Source organism: Nyctibius grandis, chromosome 2 (assembly GCF_013368605.1).
Source record: "Nyctibius grandis isolate bNycGra1 chromosome 2, bNycGra1.pri, whole genome shotgun sequence".
Classification (NCBI taxonomy): Eukaryota; Metazoa; Chordata; class Aves; order Nyctibiiformes; family Nyctibiidae; genus Nyctibius; species Nyctibius grandis.
The window spans coordinates 66,866,253-66,886,144 of record NC_090659.1 but is presented as its reverse complement, the minus strand read 5'-3'; the positions used below and the strand labels follow the sequence as shown (position 1 = coordinate 66,886,144).

The window sequence follows — 19,892 nt, the reverse complement described above, 5'->3', positions numbered from 1 at the left end:
CAAGCATGCACCCTGCACACGAGAAAGCTGAAGGGCTCAAGAAGATGAACTGCTGGGATATATGAAATGTATTCTCAATATACCAGTCCCACATGCAATCACCTATGGACAAAAAAAGCCCTATACAATTGTTTGCATAACCATTTACAAGGATGTAACACTTCAGTCAGTCACTAATTGGGGAGGAAACACTCAAGACTGGAAAGCTTTACATTAGTTTTGCACGGTGGAGAGCTCTAACACATTTATGTGAAATTTTTGCTACAATGGAGATTACAAGCTCTTTATGAGAAGGCTGCATCAGCACAACAGGGTCATTTGTTCACTTTCAGTGTTTTGGAAGGTGGAAGAAACTGGAAAGGCATTCCCTTGGAGATATTAGTCTTGGCAAGACAAGAGGAAAGGGCCTGAATGGATACAAAGCAAAATGGTACATGGAAATGTTGCAAAAGTACAGGAGTGCCATAAGTAAGAAATGAATCCCTTTCACTACAGTGGTTGGTCAGTCTTAACACCATATGAAAATATATGTCCTGAAGATTAGGGACAGTGCTATGGATGACATTTCATGTGACCAGTCCTAAAAGCATGGTGGCTAACATTTACTTTTAACACTCAACTTCACAGAAAAAATCTAAACTCTGAACTGAGACAGAAAATACAACAGATGTCACAAACTTGACAAACACAAAGTGGCATCCCAGGATACATCTCAGATCAGTCAAAATCACATGAACAATGACTCCTCATGTGATACAAAGCACAAAGGATGTAGTGCAACAAGGATGAAAATAAAACCACCATCTACCATAGATGGTGTTCAAAACACCTTGCAGAATAGTTGCATGTGTGATTCTGAGAGTGTGGAAAGCTCAAAGCTATCATGTGCTGACCATAATACAAGCAGCAGGCCTGGATTCAACATCAAAGCTCTAGAAAAACTAACTGATACCTGATTTGCTTTCACAGTACACAATTTATGACTGAACACAACACTCTAAAAATTGTTTGTCCTTGCCTAATTCCATAAAATCAGAAAAGGGAAGGGGAAAAGTACCAAGAACAGCAGAAAGTGAAAAATTTGAATTGAGTATTTCAATGTCATTTATTTAGTAAAAGATGTTTAGAACAATTAGCTCTTTTTCTCTGACAGACCCCATGTGAAAGTTGCTACACTAACAAAAATCTCCAAAAGCACTAATATGATAGTAACTCAAATGTCCACTTGAAGAAATAAAAACAAACCTTCTGATTTTCTTCTATTTCATTTCTCATTTTCTTGTCTACAGGCACTCTAGTCAGTGATCTGTGAAAATAAAATATTAGTATCACTCAATCACTGTATTTTTTTAAAATGTATTAAATAATGTGAAATATGTATTTTAATACCATATCCAATGTGCTGTAATTGAAGAATGCTGTAATTAAGAATTAAAAAGAAGAGTAATGCAGTGTCATAAATATTTTATTTTCAAAACAAATACTTTGTTCTGTGTTACTGTAGTAAACCCAGGTTTCAAATTTATGCTAGGTTTTATTGAAGTAATATCATCAGCTTATTTTTTACCACTCTCAATCTCTCCTTGTTTTTTCTGGAAAACAGCATGTGTATTATAAAAAAGTAAGTTGTTTGATCATCTAAATTACTACTTAAATAAATGCCAAATTTGTGTATTTTAAGTTAATGTTACTAACTCCATGCTACTCAACATTACAGCACAGGTGGCCAAGGATATAACTTTATGTTTTAGCCAAAAGCAATGAAAATAAGCAAAGAATGACCACTTTAAAATTAGATGAGATTAGAAAAGAGATTTACAGACTGAGACCCTTGAAAATGTTAAGTATTCACAGTCAAAATTTTAGTTTCCTTAGTCATTCTACCTTTAGAAGATAATCCATTGATTTGTCTTTTTTGCCTTTCAAGAGCGTTGCGGAAGACTATTTTAACTTCCTCTGCCACAGCATATTGTATGTGAGGTTTATAATTACTAGGCTATCATAAAATACTCCCAGAGGCAAATCAATCTCTCCATGTTTTAAAAAAACCCTAAATCATATTAACCTAAATCTGATTCTCCCAATAAATGCCAAAATAAACTCTAGTTGCCTATATGTTTTTTTTTTCAAAACATGATTGTACATGTTTTAGCAAATCTTTAAGAAAAACTGGAGTCATCTTAAACCTGAAAGTTAACTAAACAAACTGAGAATGATCCTACTAAGCCAACTTCAGCACTTAGTGGATAATAAAGCAGTTATTGAATAATATAAATCCTCACCTCTCCCCAAAAATAAACTGATTTAGAATACATATTGCTAGTAAACTCCACATTTTTCAGAGTATGTCAGAAATAAGACATAAAATCAGTTCACTTTAAACAAATATTCAAGCTTTCCAGGCTATTAGAGAGACTACTTGTTAAGTGCAAACAATATGATTTCCAAGCTTTGTTTATAAATATTATACAATTCATCACAGCTAAATAGCCTTTTTCCATTCATCCCTTCTAAATATTATGACAGATTATTTTTGTCACTGTGAATCCCTTCTGGACCACGTGATGAAAGGGCAATAGAGGACCAAGAAGGAGCTGAATTTATATCCACCCATACTTGGTGGGCTTTCCTTGGCTCAAAATGAGAAAGATGTAACTCAAACTGTGTTGTCAAAGACAGCACTAAAAACCAGTCAGCATGGTTCAAATATATTATCAGTAGTCACTGGAGGATGAGCTTAATAACTTGCTTATTATTGTTCAACTAATCTAAACTCTTTCTCATACAGCTTTTATAATCATACTGCTAGGTACTCTCTGTGCACATAAAGAATGTAGTAAGTGTATTCAATGCTAAGTAAACATATCTCATACTGTACTATATTCTGTGTTGACTAGTTTTGGAATAAAAATTGTAGAACAGAAAGCAAGAAACTATAAACATTTCTGTTGGAAAAGAAATATTGCTGATTAAGATTTAAAAAAAATATTAAAAGAAACTGTAAGTACAAATACAAGAATATCTGAAGCCAAATATAAATTTGGATAAATGGAAGAGAAGGATTAGAAAAAAACACTATCAAGTCAGAAGTCTCAAAAGCTGACAATGTAGAACACTGCTTTAAGGGACCTTCTACCAGCAATAGACGTAATTCAGGAACACTACAGAGCTTTTCTTATTAAAATAAGATCTGTAATTGATGGGAATTAATACTGAGAATTTACTTAGCCAATGAGTAAACAGCTATTTAACAGGACTCCACAGCAAGGTGGAAATTTAATGTGTGGCAATACTACCACAACTATTATTCTGACTTCATAGCGATAGTTCTGGAGAGTCCTGAAGTAAAAAATACTTCAAGGAAAAAAAAAAGCTCTGATTTTTATCTTGCTAAACTTAAAATAAATAGTAGTAGGGCCTGCAGCTCTCCGAATAAATGCTTTGTTCTGCATACACAGGTGATAAAAACTGCACAGATAATAAGAACAACCTAAATCTTTCCAAATAGCTTAGAGCAGTACACCAGAAACATAAAAAGTGAATGTGAAAACAATAAAAAGGCGGAAAGGAGAAGACAAAGTTGGCCCAATGTTAGCAAGGAAGTAAAATACTTATCAGCAAAAGGTAAGCTTTACTGATAGCTTTTTTGGTAATAAGAAAGCAATACACTAAAGAATCATTAACTAGCTCCTTGTCTATGCACAGCAGTTGACAATGCAGGATTCTAGCAAGATTTTAAGGACGAAGTGTGATGGTCGATCCTTGAGAAGGACACTTTAGGAATTTGAGGTAACAAGTGTAAAAGTACCTGTGAAAGACATCTGTTCATTTTGAGTTCAGTCGTTTGTTCAATTTGTTCAGAGCTTCTCAAAGTTCTATGTGTGTTTTTCTAAATATTAGGTACTAAGGACTCACTAAAGAGAAACACTTTACTGTCTGAAAGTAAATGCATACTATTTATCATTCTACATGATGTAGGAATGTTCTTGCATGTCCTTAAGGTTGTAATATTTTCTATCTTATAATTTTATGCACCTTTATTCTTACCTGGAAGAACAGGTAGCTATGTAGTACTGCATATCAGGGAAAAAAGGAAACTTTTTCACATGTTCACAATATTAACATTCATGAATGATAAATGAATGGCAAGAAACAGAGTATTATAATTCTTATTATTGCATTCTTAAATAAAAGATAATTATGTTATGTATACAATCAAAGATGAAAAATATCCTATAAAATGAATCATCAAAATGTCACCATGACATATATCAGTTGTTACACTGTCTACATCTGATGACATTTTGTAAAATCTACCTCAGACTAACCTTTTCAACTGGAAACACTGAGACACAAAAATGCAGGTTATAAACTAGAAAGGGAAAGAAACTTCCAGAGGAATGGTATATTCATTTTTTATGATCTAAGGAACCCCTCCATTTTGAAGGAACTTATAACATTTTTATTTTCATAACTATAGTTCTAAAATTTTTATACAGCCTTGTCAAACCAAAATTTGCATAATTAAAAAATGGTTGTTTTAATTTCTAAACTGTGTGAAATTTAAACAATTTTGAAATACTACTATTATAATGATCAGTTATCTAAAGTGATTAAGCAATATCTTTTCATTTCCTGTTTATTCTAGGGGTTTTTTTCCAAACTATTTTTGACTCAGCAGGTTAAGCATGATTATATCATTAAGGAAGCATATTTTTGTGCACTGTTTTTACACAATGCCCCTTTGATTTAAGTTTGTCGTCAATGCAGACCTACTAATTTTGAATTATTTAAATTTTTGTAATCTCTCATGTTAAAAGTAACATGCTAGATTAGCATATTAGACTAAAACATACAGGACAGGAACTGCAATTCCCCTTGTAATAATTCTCAAGTCTTCTTATACTTTTACCCATAAAAATAAAATGTTTGAAGAATAGGTAAATTGTGCTCTAATGCCATGAATACAGGGCAGAAGTCGGAGTGGGATGTAACAATTTAATGACTTTTTAAATCAATGATTTAAATGTCACCTAGCATACTTCAAACTGACTTCTTCCTGTCCTTTAAAGAGCAGAACTGGCCTTGCAGTTCAACATTATGTATGTTCCCACTATCTTCTAATGGAAAGCTGCATTTTCTGATTGCTAATCTAAGTGTAAACTTGTACCTTCCTATTTCATAATAATTATGTATCAGGCATTTTAAAAGTTATTTTTCTTCCCTGAAACAAGATGATACAAAGGTAGTTTTTCCATTATAGTGTAGATTTTCTCTTTACAGAAAATCAGAGGTGACAATGAAACATGGTGATAATTAAACAGGAGTTGTAAAATGTGAAAGCACACTGAGTTAAGAATCCTATTTAGCATTGTATTTAATTCAGTAATTCAAGCAAATATTGCTGATAGGATTACATGAATAACTTAATAAAATAAAGAAAAGCATTCCTCAATTACAATACAATTGGCTTACAGGAAGAGTAATTTTTAATATTAGTACAGAGGAAAGTGTTATTAATTTATTTAATGTTTATCTTGATCTTTTATTAAGTAATCTATTATGGGAGACAGATCTTCTCCAGTAAGAACACTAACATACAGTAGCCGGGGCCCGATCCTGTTAGCAATTTGTGCTTAGAACTAATGTGGGTGGATCCCCTACGGAATTTATTAATAGAATTTTGCCTCTTCCTACTATAAGTAGATCTGCTATTAATTCAACAAAATATTCCACCTGGGAAAATATCATTCCAGTAAAAGCTGGGATGACTAGCCATTCAATCAGGCCTGAAGAATTAGGATGCCTTCATGGCATCTCCTGCATCAGCCAGGACACATTTAAGAGACTGATCGTGAGCTCTCCCAGAGTTATTTTCTATTCAATGAAACTGCCTGGAATCCATCTAGCAAGCTGAAAACATTAATATCCGACTGCAGGATTTGGTTATAAATCTGTATTACTGTCATTAAATTCAAATGCAAACATAAAAAAAGCATTTGAAAAACAAGTTTAAATATCATACCTGGCTCTTATTGGGAAGTTCTGAGCTATGTCTTTCATTACCTTTAAGGCATCGTAAACAGGGGTAGACATAATTCGAGCAGCTGCCTGAAAACTAAGATCTGGAAGAAAAAAAAAAGTCACTAGAAATATCATTCTCAATACCGCCTACAATCAGAAAACTGTTCCATATACACACTCTCAATAGTAACATTTTTTATGTTTCAATTATACATTGTAAAAGATTATGAAGTAACATTTTTAAGGTCAAAACGATGGGCACTTAAAAGCTGGAAATACGAAATTCAGGCTTTCCTACAGAATTCTGCTCAGCTGTCTTGAGTATACATATTGTACATGTAATTTCTAAGTTTACAAAAACACACTGGAAGAAACAGACAATTTATCACGTGGTATTATGCCAGTATCAGAAGGGTATCATGCTCAAACCTAGATACACATCAACGCACAGACACCTACATACTGCAGTAATGAGTAAGATCTTTCCAGCTCCAGGACTTCACAAGATTTTCAGAGAACAGGTATATTAAATGTAAAAGGCTGTAGTGAGCGTGTGAGGTGTACAATTTTCAAGAGTAGCAGCAATTTCATAGGAAGAGAAAATGGAGACTCATGAACGAAAGGCCAATCTATTGACAAATTTCATTTCTCCTAAGTGTCTAGCACAATTTTAAAGGGATCTCATTTTTCTCTCTGCTTTTTCTCAGAATGAAGTAAATTTTCATATATCAGGACAGTTTATAATTCATTTGCCTATCCCCTGGGAAAACAACGATGGAATTCAGCTAGCCTTCTCTGGTACCTAACTTGGGTGTGACAAATCTTGGCGCATGAGACTGGGGAAATCCAATTTTGGTACCAATATGGTAAGGCAATAATATACTAGGTGCTTCCACGTACTTTGGATACAGTCTGCCTAACTACCTCAGGGCAATGACGCTTTTCCTCATAATCTGCTAGTTAAGACATTCCAGCAGAAACTGAAGGCCTCAGGTTATCCAGTTTGGGGAAAGCTGATGCCATATATAGTAAAAAGTGCTGGGCAGAAAGTCATAGAGGATGCTGCCTAGTAGAACTTTGCACCCTTTTTTTGAAGCAATTAGGAATTAAAAAAAAAAGGCTGAAGAAAAGAAAATAGCACACATTCCTAATTTAGCCTGATAAGGTACACCTTGTCTGGAAAAGAAGGTGAGTCTGAGAGGTGGAATGTTAACTGGTATTTCTTAATACTTTTAACAAGAAGTATAGCGAGATCACTGCTTTCAAAAAGAACATTTCAGATCCCTTTCAACAGCCACATAAGCTGTGATCAGGTGAAGCAATACCCAATAGCTGCTGTTACTACAGCTAGTGATGCCCTACCTGCTGTGCACTTAGGACACACACCTAAAATCCTTCCTGAATTGTTAATAATTTCCATGTTATGCTGAGGTAAACTGACAGGTCTTTTTACCTTCTTGGTTATCTCAGGTCAGGGACTGTCACTTACAGACCTCTCCTTGCAGCAGCCTAACACAGCTGGGAAAGCAGTGTAGGGCACCTTGGGAAAAAGATGATCCTGAGCTTAAAGCAGATCTCAAAGTATGCTTTGAAAACTAATGAAGCACTAGAGATCAAGAGGCTGTTCACACAGATAAAAGAATGAGTTATTAAAGGGAATACCACATTGGTACTCTGTCCATAATTTTTCACTATGAATAGTAAACCTAATTACTTACCTGAAACATAAAGGCTCTTGAAAGACAACTCTTGAATGGTGTTTAAGGTCATTTATAAATAGAAGTATGCCCTATAGCTGAAGAAGTTTTAGTTAAATTTAGCTAAATTTTTACTTGGAAGCTAATTAAAGGAAATCAGAGAGTAGCTGAACCATTAACTTAGCCAGTGTAATTAGTCATTAAGAATGAACTAGAGAAAGCACTCAGTCATGTCAAGAGTAAGAGTATCAAAACAACTGCACCATACAAAGAGGGGGCTGAAGACCCTCTGTCTGAAAAGGCCCTGAATGTACTTATCACAAGCCAGTACTAGTCTTCCTGGCACTGAACAAACAGCATTCAAACGCTTAACTAATTTCAACACTGTATGAACTGATTGCTTAGGGAGCAGCCCCAATTTCATTTTTTATTTATATAGCCATGACACTGCAGAAAAGACCACCACTAGAGATCTTGTGCTGGCCGTTGAAAGTAGACACTAAAGGGATCAATGTTTCACATCTGCTTCTGCTTGAACATCAACTACAACTATCTCAAATAGCTAGTTTCAGACTGGATACTGCTAGCAAGCTCCATAACAGTCAGGGTCCCAAAAAGAAACCGAAGTTCAGATGATTGGTCAGTCCCCTGCTCTGCACTACTATAAAGGCAAATCAGTTCTTATGAGGCTGTCCCCTAAAACTGAAGAATGTAACAGGCAAAATTTAGTTGCCTAAACTTAAGTGCCATGACATTTTAGGGACCTATTCTAGAGTGATTTATAATTCCATTCAAGCTACAGAATGTCCTGCAGGTCATCAGCACAGAAGCTGTTTAGAAATCAGCTTCTACATATTTGTCCTCCTTTTCCACAGGAAAGCCTTTAAAAGCATGTTCTTCCATTTGATGTTAAATGTATCAATGTGAACTCCAGTACATTGATAAAAGTTAGAATCTATAAATTAAACAGTCTTAATCTGTATTTCATTCTGACTCAATAGTCATGTCAAAATGATATTTTTTGCCTGACTTCTCAAAAAAATATCTGAAACTAAATTTAACATCCGAGATAACACATCAGGCAGAAAACCAGGCAATATAACTTCTGTCTTTAAAATCAGTAAAGCTAGTTATGATTCTCCATCTTATAAAATGACTTCAATGCTCCTTTAATTTCTAGCATATAATATTAGGACAAGATACATTCTTTTTAAATACTTGATATAATAGTGCCTTTTTATGAAACCATATGTCTCTTTTTGAAAGAAGCTTTTATCGTGATGTTGATACATCAATATAACAAAGGAAAATTAAAGAGAGTACTGTGGTAATTCAGAAAAATGCAATACATACCCTGTAGCTCCCAAACCTTCAGTGGTTCCATGTTGTTAGTAGTTTCAATTAGATGTTTTTTAAACTCTTTCAGATTATTTTTCAGATCAGGATGCATCTGTCTACAATAAACCATTTTTTAAAAAAAAGGGAAAATCAATTACATCCATCAATGTCTGCTTTTATCCACAATATTGCTCACAGCTAATACTGTATCTTTAGGGTAACAAGCAAGAACTAAAATCTTAATTTATTCTTAAAACAAAAATGAAGATTTGGGGTGAGAAGAAGTGAGTTCTGAGGACTAAAACCCAGTTAATTACAAGAAGGAGTTAAATTGTTTTGTAGTGATCTGTCTCAAACCCTGTCACATAAATTTTGATGGAATATATGAACTCAAAGATTAAACAGTATTAACACACAATACAGGTAACTGTATAGTTAGTTTACTATAACATAATGTATACCTAACTGTATACTAACTGTACTATAGATTAACTGTAACTGTACAGTTTGTTGTATTACCTACATAAGATATAGGCAAGACAATGTTGAGAACATCTTTTATAAATTAACATCACTGAAAAAAATCAAGCTACTGAGTACACAAATCACTAGTCAGACCTGCAGAAGAGCATGGTGCCCAAAAGCTTGGCTATTTTTTTTTCTTTAAACATAATTGGGAAAAGAAGTTTTGAGGGCAAAGACTTCAGCCTGCTACAAGACATCCTCAAACATCAAACAATCATCTCCATTAGATTTCTAAAGATTCTTCTACTAGAAGTATTGAACAAGAAACAAAAAGTAGCTAAAAAACAGACATCTAAAGCATTAAGACTTTAAGTTCTGTAATATTTCATACGTTTCACAAGGAATCTCTCCTTCGTTATTTTTTAGCTGTTGGATGATATCTACAAGAAGGGCCGTAAGAAGGATACGGGGAACTACAGGCCTGTCAGTCTGACCTCAGTGCAAGGGAAGATTATGGAGCAGATCATCTTGAGTGCCATCATGGGGCACGTACAGGATAACCAGCCAATCAGGCCCACGCAGCATGGGTTTATGAAAGGCAGGTCCTGCTTGACAAACCCGATCTCCTTTTGTGGCAAGATGACCTGCTTACTGGGTGAAGGAAAGACTGTGGATGTTGTCCACCTGGACTTTAGTAAAGTCTTTGACACCGTCTCCCACAGCATTCTCCTGGTGAAACAATCTGGTCAGGGCTCGGATGGGCGTACGCTTCGCTGGGTAAAAAACTGTCTGGATGGCCAGGCCCAAAGAGTTGTGGTAAATGGAGTTAAATCCAGTCAGCAGCCGGTCACAAGTGGTGTTCCCCAGGGCTTGGTACTGGGGCCAGTTCTCTTTAATATCTTTATCAGTGATCTGGACAAGGGGATTGAGTGCACCCTCAGTAAGTTCACGGATGACACCGAGTTGGGTGGGAGTGTTGATCTGCTTGAGGGTAGGAAGGCTCTGCAGAGGGATCTCGACAGGCTGGATTGATGGGCCGAGGCCAACTGTATGAGGTTCAACAAGGCCAAGTGTCGGGTCCTGCACTTGGGGCACAACAACCCCATGCACTGCTACAGACTTGGGGAAGAGTGGCTGGAAAGGTGCCCAGCAGAAAAGGACCTGGGGGTGTTGACCAATGGCCAGCTGAATACGAGCGAGCAGTACGCCCAGGTGGCCAAGAAGGCCAACAGCATCCTGGCTTGTATCAGAAATAGTGTGGCCAGCAGGATTAGGGAAGTGGTTGTCCCCCTGTACTTGGCACGCACTGGTGAGGCTGCACCTCAAATACTGTGTTCAGTATTTTGGGCCCCTCACTGCAAGAAAGACACTGAGGTGCTGGAGAGAGTCCAAAGAAGGGCAACAAAGCTGGTGAAGGGTCTAGAGAACAAGTCTTCTGAGGAGCAGCTGAGGGAACTGGGGTTGTTTAGTGTGCAGAAAAGGAGGCTGAGGAGAGACCTTATTGCTGCCTACAAGTACCTGAAAGGAGGTTGTAGCAAGACAGGTGTAGGCCTCTTCTCCCAGGTAACAAGTGATAGGATGAGAGGAAATGGCCTCAAGTTGCACCAGGGGAGGTTTATATTGGATACCAGGAAAAATTTCTTCACCAAAAGGGTTATCAAGCATTGGAAGAGGCTGCCCAGGAAAGTGATGGAGTCACCATCCCTGGAGGTATTTAAAAGATGAGTAGATGTGGTGCTTAGGGACATGGTTTAGTGCTGGACTTGGCAGTGTTAGGTTAATGGCTGGACTTCATGATCTTAAAGGTCCTTTCCAACTAAAACTATTCTATGATTCTGTGATATTAACTGTTGTTCTTTATAGAAAAAGAAAAATATCACTGATGAAGACTGTGGTTCTGGAATTAAAATATAGTCCACTTTCTTCAAAGAAAGCATACTCATCTGAAAAGGGAAGCAAAGACAGAAAATTCCTTTTCTTCTTACTTGTAACATAGACCTAGAAATGACAAACATTTCTACTCTTAGAAATCCCTCTATGAAGTAGCAAACTCTTAACTAGTTTTGAGCTCTTTAATTACTGTTTTTACTGCCTTCTTTGCAAATTTACCTTGATGACATTTTTTTTTTTCCTGTTCAGACTTTCAGTTCTTCTGTGAATGAAAGACTACTGACAAATAAGACCTAGCTACAAGCCACAACCAAGATCTATTATTGATGCTTGGTCCCTCATTTCTCTTGTTCACTTACACTATGGTCAATGCAGGCACAAAATCAAACACACATAAAGCCAACTGAAAAAAAGCCACCCTTCTCTGGATAAGTATCATGATGTGGGAATGAATTATGTTAATTTGCACAAAATCTTAACTTGGAGATAAGAGTTCCTGCTAGAACAGAACACAAATTCACAAACTCCAAAATAAGAAGATATCTATAATAAGCCTATCTTGCAAGAAATATCACTCCTTAACTCTAAGAAATGAATGACTATCCATCTTAAAAACACCTTATGTATCTATCACACATGGGCTTGGATTTGTTGTGCTATTACTTGCATTTTGAAAATCAACATTTTGATTCTAATTATCCGAAAACAGAAGTAGCAGCAACGATTTACTGTAGATACAAATACGAAAACATGGTGTTCTAAGTCCTTGTGACTGTTGCCCACAGGGAATTTTTTTACTTCAAAAACAGTTTACTGTATACTTTCTAAGAGAATTAGAAAGCTAAAAGCAATAAATTGAAATGAACCGAATAAACTGTTGCATCTTTACATTCACAAGACATACACAAAAAAATTAATCAGAATTTTCACCAGTGGCAAATAAAGTAATTTCTACCATAAATCTCACTTCTTCCAGAAATTTTTTTTATTTTTGGTTCAGGTTCCAGAAACAAATTCAGAATATAACTTATATCAACTCACTTTAATTTGCCAAAGAGAAATCCTTGGACATCACTTTCCTCCCGCTCCTCATCATCTTCCTCTTCTTTTGTCTCATTTGCTGCTGAACACATAGCACATGTAGACAATATAAACCAAGAAAGTTACTGATATATTATGTTCTCATGAATTATAAAACAGTTAACAGAAACATACAATCAGAAAGTTGTCACTCCCAGATGTAATTTCAATTAGATTTATACTCATGCACTCATATTTTGGCATCAGAATGAATCACTTTACAGAACTTAGCAACATTCAGATTAATTTTTAAATACAATCCATCCAATGGTTACATTTTTTTATATAAATGAAATGGATATGGTTAAACAGTTCACTTCCCAAAACAGCCATTTCTCAGTTTGATTAAGTGGTAAGGTATAACTCTCATCAGCCAGCTACTACCAAAGTTATGCCTGAAAAGCATGATGACTTTAAAGTGCTTGAATCTCCAACTAGTATTTGATACAAGTCAGAGATCACTTTCCTTCCCTTAAAAAAATTAAACTATTTTTGACGTGACTCAAAGGCTATTAAACCTTAGTCTTAGCAAAGAGAGTTAACCAACTTTCTTTATATCTTGTAAACGTCCATGCAAAGTAATTTCTCTGTGTCAGAATGCTATAGCTACCACTTTCTGTGGTAAATGTCTCATTTCAACATGTAGTAACACACACTGGTACCAAATTCTATGATACAGCACATCTTTCCTACAGAAGATTGTGAAAGTATTTCCCCATAAATTCAGAAAAAAAACCCTCACTCCTGAAACACTAATGTGTAGATACTGTAGTAATTAGCATTTTAGAGATGCCAAAAAACATCTCTAATTGAAGAACAAATGTTAAACAATCTCATACTTATTGAAAGGAAGAAGAATGAGTTACACTTTGAAGGGTCACAGAAAACAACAATTAGAGGTTAGGTAATGAACTATATCCTAAGCACAGCTGTTTACAAATGCTCACATATATTTTGATGTCTCAGTTCCTAATACCTGAGACTTCCTTTTGCAAAAAGAAATTAAGTATAACCTTCAAAACATTACTGACTTTATAACTTATGATTATAACACATTTTAATAGTATCTCCAGTAAGATACCATAAACAACAAAAAAAACCCCGAAACACATACCTTTAACCTGTGTGTCATCTACTGCTTTATATTCTGTGCTCTTTATTGCAAGTTCTACACCATATCCAGATAAATACATTTTTCTGGAACTTGGTTTCTGTTTGATGATATATTTTAACAGAACAAAAAAATGTAACTTAAACTGTATTTATAGGAGATTAACAATATCTAATACTGTAACTTTAAAATATTATGACATTTATAACTTAAATTCATCTTTCAATTTATGATTCAAAGTACAAAACTACACCAAACAAATTATAAGAGTCATGTAAGGCACACTGACAGTCCACTGAGAAGGTGTGTAACAGAAAGTAAGGACTTCCTTTACCTCCTGCAGACCACAAGAAGGTTGTGTCAAAATTGTAGTCCCTTCACATAATGTTAGAAGAAGGTCTAGAACAGGCAGAGCTGGTAGCACCCTATACAATTATTGATGCCTTACAATTCACATTTTAAAAAATTTCCAAAATGCAATTTGCACATGCACAGCAGCAATTTCTTGAAAGCCTTTCAGCTTTAGCTTGCAATTTCTAAGAATCATTCTGTACTGAGAACCCTCCAGCCCACAATGGAAAACCCAGTAGGGCTGGGGGTTTTCTCTGTTGGTCCTCTAAGCAAACCTTCATGCAGAGAGAGGACTGCACTCTCTAAGCAGTCTCGGTGATACTGGCAAAAAAAAAGTGACAGGAGAAAGACTGTCTCTCTTATGCTCTCAATGCTCCCTCTTCTGGCATTTAATGTAAAAAAGGAGGGAGAATCTGTCTTAGTGGGAACCAAAGAATAAAAATGGAGGTTGTGAGGAAGGAAGAAAAGGGAAGAGCAATCTGAAAGAGAGAAAAAGTGCAGGAAGGAATAAACATGCATTTGGGGGGACCACGGTGCATAAGCCAGTCAGAGCAAGGAGACTGTAGGTATCTAATTGAAATAAAAGTGCGTAAAAGAACATAAAGTTCAGTAAAAACTATACCCCCCACAACTTCGAATTTAAGACTGGCTTCCTGAAATTCTTTGTTTCATTACTGTGAGCAAAAACTCAAAGTCATCTGCAAACTATGGATCTCATCTTCCTGAAATGCCTGGTCTACATAAATCACAGCAACCTCTCACTCCATCAGATTATTCTTGTATTAGCCACACTATTTAAAGAGCTGTACTTTGAATATAAATTACAAAAGCCTTTCAATAACCAAAGCTGGGGACAATATAATTCCATATACTGGTATTTGTCTTGTTTTGTTTCAGGGAGAAAAGTTAAGAAAAGCATTCAGAAACATTATGTTTAAAACACTGACACTGTGGAATGCAAGCATTGAAAAACTGGTCAATGATGTTGACTGTGATAGCCCATGCTGCTGTACTGCAATGAATTTATGAGATTATACTGAGAATATATAAAATTACAGGTATAATTAATTATTCTTCAGCTTGATTTTCTATTCTACTTCCCTTTTTTCTAATTCTTGTTACTAATATGTTCAGTCTGCTGCACCAACATTCACCCAAGATCTTCACACAAGGTACAGAAAAAAAAAAAGATATATAACCAAAAAAGAGATTTTTCAAGATCAATCAGTGATGCAAACAGTGCTCACATGCAGGATTAGATAATATTATCATGCTTTCCCAGCTTCAAATTTGTATTAGGTGAATCACTTCACCTAGAAAGTTTTAAAATTAGAATATATATTGCACATGATTTAGGCAAATGCAAAAAATAAACATAGAAAATGTGTTTTGTCAAAAAGCAAGCAAAATAAAGACAGAATACTAACAGTTTACTAAATCAATGATAATTTCAATTGCATACCTGAACATAATGCCGGAGAACATACACAATTTCCTCCTTTTGTGCCTTCTCAGATAAAATCTTGTGGAATTTGACAAAGTCTTTCGTACCCATTTCTGCATAAAGAACAACCACTGGGCCATCCTCTTTGAGGGTTGGGAATTTATGATCTCCCTTAAAAAGATACGGCCTGGGTCTGATTTTAAAAACAAGTAATTGTGATATTATATATGCAGAAAAGAAATTAAAACAGTGGCAGTTTTTCTACTTCATAATTGAAAAAAACTAGTAAGGGCTTATATGCTAAAAGTACATAAGCCATGTTAAAATCATCACGAACACTCACAAACTAACTTAGAATATCAAATTTGCAAATTAAATTCTAAGAAACTGAAAAATCAGCATAAACTATAAATAATTTTAATATATTTTACCATATCACAACACAAAGAGCAAATGAAAAGCATAGCACTTTGAGATTATGTGCAACAATCAGTTACAGCTCAAAGCTTTTCATTTAAATGATGGGTTACATCTATTAGAGATGTACAGAGCAATCAGTGAGTAACAAAGTAGCAGAGGGATATTCAGTGAAGTTTGAGAAAGTTGCTAACACACATGGAAACTAACTGGGGTTATATTTCTTTAATACCATCGAGCTCTGTTAATTTAGCTAATTTTGCAAATTCTGACTGCCTACCTACCCTCCTCAATGAAAGCCATGACTAGAAAAGTTACACTTTCTATACCTGCAATGATTTCTTAGATGACTGCAAACATCTTTTGAATAAAACCTGGGAAAGATGGAAAAGCAACAGAGGATATGATTGAGTAATATACTCAAGGTGCTAATCATTGATGAGTCCACTTCTTTTTCAAAGTTGCCTTTGCATAGTCACACTTGAAAGACGAGTAAACTCCCTCCAAACCTCTCCAAGACAAGGTCAGAAACTCTAATCCAACATGCACTACAGAAATGCATGTAGTAGGTGCTCATCGAAAAGCCATACTGGAAAGGTGTGAGCAGAACTCCAAATGCCACACGTGTGATGCAAAGCTTCGGTATATCTTCAATATAAAATCACAGAATAATTTACACCGCAAAGGACCTTTGGAGATCATCTGCTCCAAACCCTCACTCAAAGCAGGGCCAATTTGCATCAGGTTATTCAGGGCCTTAACATAAAACATCCTATGTAAGCTTGGTAGGTATGCAATCAAAGACCACATTTGTAAGGCAGGGAACAAAAGAAGGGGCCTGGTTTGAGAATTAACTTGGGTGCATGCAGCCATGTGTCACAGAAATATCAGGCAAGCTTTCCCACTGTCATCACAGGACAATGCAAACAAAGTAGGTGTTATCAGGGAGTCTGAAACAACTCTTGAATGAGTAAGCTCTGTTCAAGAACAGATCCAGATTTGCCCCAAGGAAAGCATGCATATGGGATGTGACTTGTGCAACTTCCTTCTCATATCCAGAGAGACAAGAACTGCCACAGTCACTTACAGAGAGTCGAAAACCTAAATCAAGGGAGCTTCTCTTTTCTTACCTAGTCAGCTAGGTATAGCAGAAGAATGACTCCTGTTCTCAAAAGGTGGGTACCAAGTGCTGCCATGACTTTCTTGAAGACCAACAGTCTCAAAGGAAGCATTTTATACTATAATGAACATGCTTCACTAAAAAATTAAGTGCTGCAGTGAAATAACATTGCATAGGGCTACCATAATGACCTCGGACTGAAGAATTAAAGTATTCAGCCCTTGTAAATCCAAGATAAGCCTCCTTTCTCTGTTTCTCTTCAACACTGAACAGTAGTGAGAAAGAATTGATTCTTTTGCTCTTAGAGCTGAAAGCTAATTAATTTCCTGCCATAAGAGATTCTCATGAGAAGGCTGCCTGAAAGGAAAGGAACAGCACTTGGGCAGACAAAAAAAGAAAAAATACATGGATGTGGAGTTCAGCACTTGCTAACCAGTTACTAGGGTAGTACAGGCAACTATATGCTTGCCTAGATAGTTGCCAAGACAGGATGCAGAAGGAATGTGATGAACAGAAGACAGCAGACGTACATACTGACAAACCTTCTAAGGCATTGGTTGTTTTGAGCAAAATGTGCTCCCATCAATGCTCCTGCTCTTGGCAGCAACAGCCCCAGAAGCCTTAGTGTTGTGTTGTGAACAGTTAGCAAGATAAGCAATCCCAACCACTTAGCCACTGAAGATCTTCCTTTGACACATCCAGAGCCCTTGAGCTGCCCTTTGCACCTCCACACAAAATAATTCCAATTAGAGCCACACAGGCTGTTGTAACATGGCTGAAAGTGCAACAGACCAAATCACAGTAGCTGCTGCATAAAAGACTGCATGAAACAAAACCTTAATCTTGACAGAGAGAATATTTTGGTTCTCCTGAGACCAAAGTGCCTGAGACTTCCTGGATCTCAGGTTGAGCTAATGCATCTGCACAAAATAATGCTGCAGCCTCTTCTTTCTCTTCCAGTGAGATTTGAAACCATCATCCCTAAAAACAGAAGATTTCTAGTGTCCTCATCCAATATGGGGAACTTAAGACACAGCTGAAAGCCTAGCTTAAGTTGGCCTGGCTTACGTGGAAGAGTCATGACAGACAGAAGACAGAAAGAGAAAATGAAACACAAAGGAAAATAGTTCAAAATAAAAAAAGGAATCAATAAAACAAAAAGATCTCTTTTCATAACAGCTAGAGAGAAAAAGAATGACTGGTTTAGAGGAACCAACAGTGAGATGGCACACTGTCCCACATATCATTTGTTCATCATATAGAAAAGAAAGAACAGGAGCACAGCCCTATCTGTATCACCTAGGCTAAATGTCTCCAGCACAAGTGAAAAGCACCTGCTACCCACAGTATGACTGGAAATAATAGTGGAAACAATAACCTGAAGGTGAACATGTTTTTCTCAAAGTCTAGCTCCAGGAACTCTAAATATTTGAGTGACACAACTACTTTTGGGGTGGGGAGAAGGAGAGGAAATTTATCAGGATTTTGTCCCTGCAGCTCTGAAGGTTGTAACATGACTGGTACACACAAAACTGTCCAAAACACTAGAACAATTTAATAGAAAGAACTTCAGTTTTGTTGCGAGTTCTTAAAGTTAGTGATTTCTAGAAGTCTAATTCTTTCAATTTGGAATATTTCAGGATTCTACTGTTTAGTATCGTGATTTTCCAGTATCTTGTGAACATGGGGATAGTATCTCCAGAAAGGAGAATGTGCTGAATCCAGTTAACAGCTTTAGAAGAAGAGTATATTCAGACATTGTGATAAAATGTTAAAGTCTCATGATGCCTTAATATACAACCAGAAGAATTCAGTATAATTTTAAAAGCCAAAATATAGTACAAAAATTTATGTAAGAAAGTAAAAGACATTTGCTAGGCACAATGTAATAGTTAAAAATGGGACATTGCAAACTAGACAGTAAAGTGTTTTTGCAAAAACCTTGGCTATTGAATAAGTAAAAGACAATGATTTAGTAGGTTGTAATTGTAGCGATGGACTTAGAAAGTACCATAAATCACACGTGTAGAACATAAAATAGTTTTCAAAAGCAACCATCCCAAAGAGAAAATTTATAGGTTTTCAGGGTTTTTTTTTTTCAAATTTATATTTGATAGAAAGCAAAACCCAAGAAATATGCCCTACTAAATCATCTTTCAGCTCTACATATCTCCATTAAGTGGTTGAGGGTATGGACACTAACATATATTATGGTGACCTTGACCATTGCAGGAAAAACAAACAAACATTACATACAGGCACTGAAAAAATTCAAATGAATTCTTTTTTAATAGAGATTAAATATTTTGCTTTCATTATTTTGTTGTTATTTGTTATTTTGATAGGTTCTACATATTTTACTTCACAGCCAAAATTCATTCTGGGCTGATGCTAGTTTCCACAGGACAAAGCCTGCAGAAAGGCTTGATAGGTGCAAAGTCTATCACAAGGTGAGGAAAGGTTATGTCATCTGAGGTAGACTCCTCTTCCACTCCTGTGCCAAGCCCTTACAATCCAGAAAACCTCAAATTCAGCAGCACTGACTACATAGAAAGGTTTGTCCGCAGAAATACTGTCTCAGATGCATTAAATGGTAAGTTTGTATAGAAAGTACACTGTAACTTAAACTTGACTATCACATACCAAAAGAAGGAAGAAATACAAAAGTATCCATGTGGTCAGAGGAGCAAAGCTCTATAATTTTATTTTAAAACCCTACTTGGTTTCATAATTGATGAATTCTCATAACAGTAAGTGTTTAAAATATTTCAAAACCAAAAGTAACTCTTAAAATAATGTATTCTTTAAATGGGTATGTCTTTAAATATCCAGTAAACAGGGATTTATGGGCTTGGCAGTAACAAGTAAGTAGAACATAAAATTTCAAAATACTACAAGTATATATGCAATAATACATTTTCCTCTTCAGTTATCTATTTTTCCTCTTAAAACAGA

At 35.8% G+C, this 19,892-nt stretch overlaps 1 protein-coding gene across 3 annotated transcripts in view; it reads right to left on the bottom strand.

Annotated features, from left to right (window-relative positions):
* Window positions 1-19,892, bottom strand: part of UGGT2 (UDP-glucose glycoprotein glucosyltransferase 2) — a 99,414-nt gene that overhangs the window by 64,449 nt on the left and 15,073 nt on the right. For 2 of the 3 annotated variants that reach the window (XM_068420445.1, XM_068420463.1), the window contains exons 5-10: window positions 15,419-15,593; window positions 13,609-13,705; window positions 12,456-12,537; window positions 9,075-9,175; window positions 6,026-6,125; window positions 1,246-1,306 (exon numbers count right to left, since the gene is read on the bottom strand). In XM_068420445.1, the coding sequence (XP_068276546.1) occupies window positions 1,246-1,306; window positions 6,026-6,125; window positions 9,075-9,175; window positions 12,456-12,537; window positions 13,609-13,705; window positions 15,419-15,593 (616 nt within the window). The remainder of the gene's footprint in view (window positions 1-1,245; window positions 1,307-6,025; window positions 6,126-9,074; window positions 9,176-12,455; window positions 12,538-13,608; window positions 13,706-15,418; window positions 15,594-19,892) is intronic. The other variant, XM_068420455.1, reaches the window with a different exon arrangement.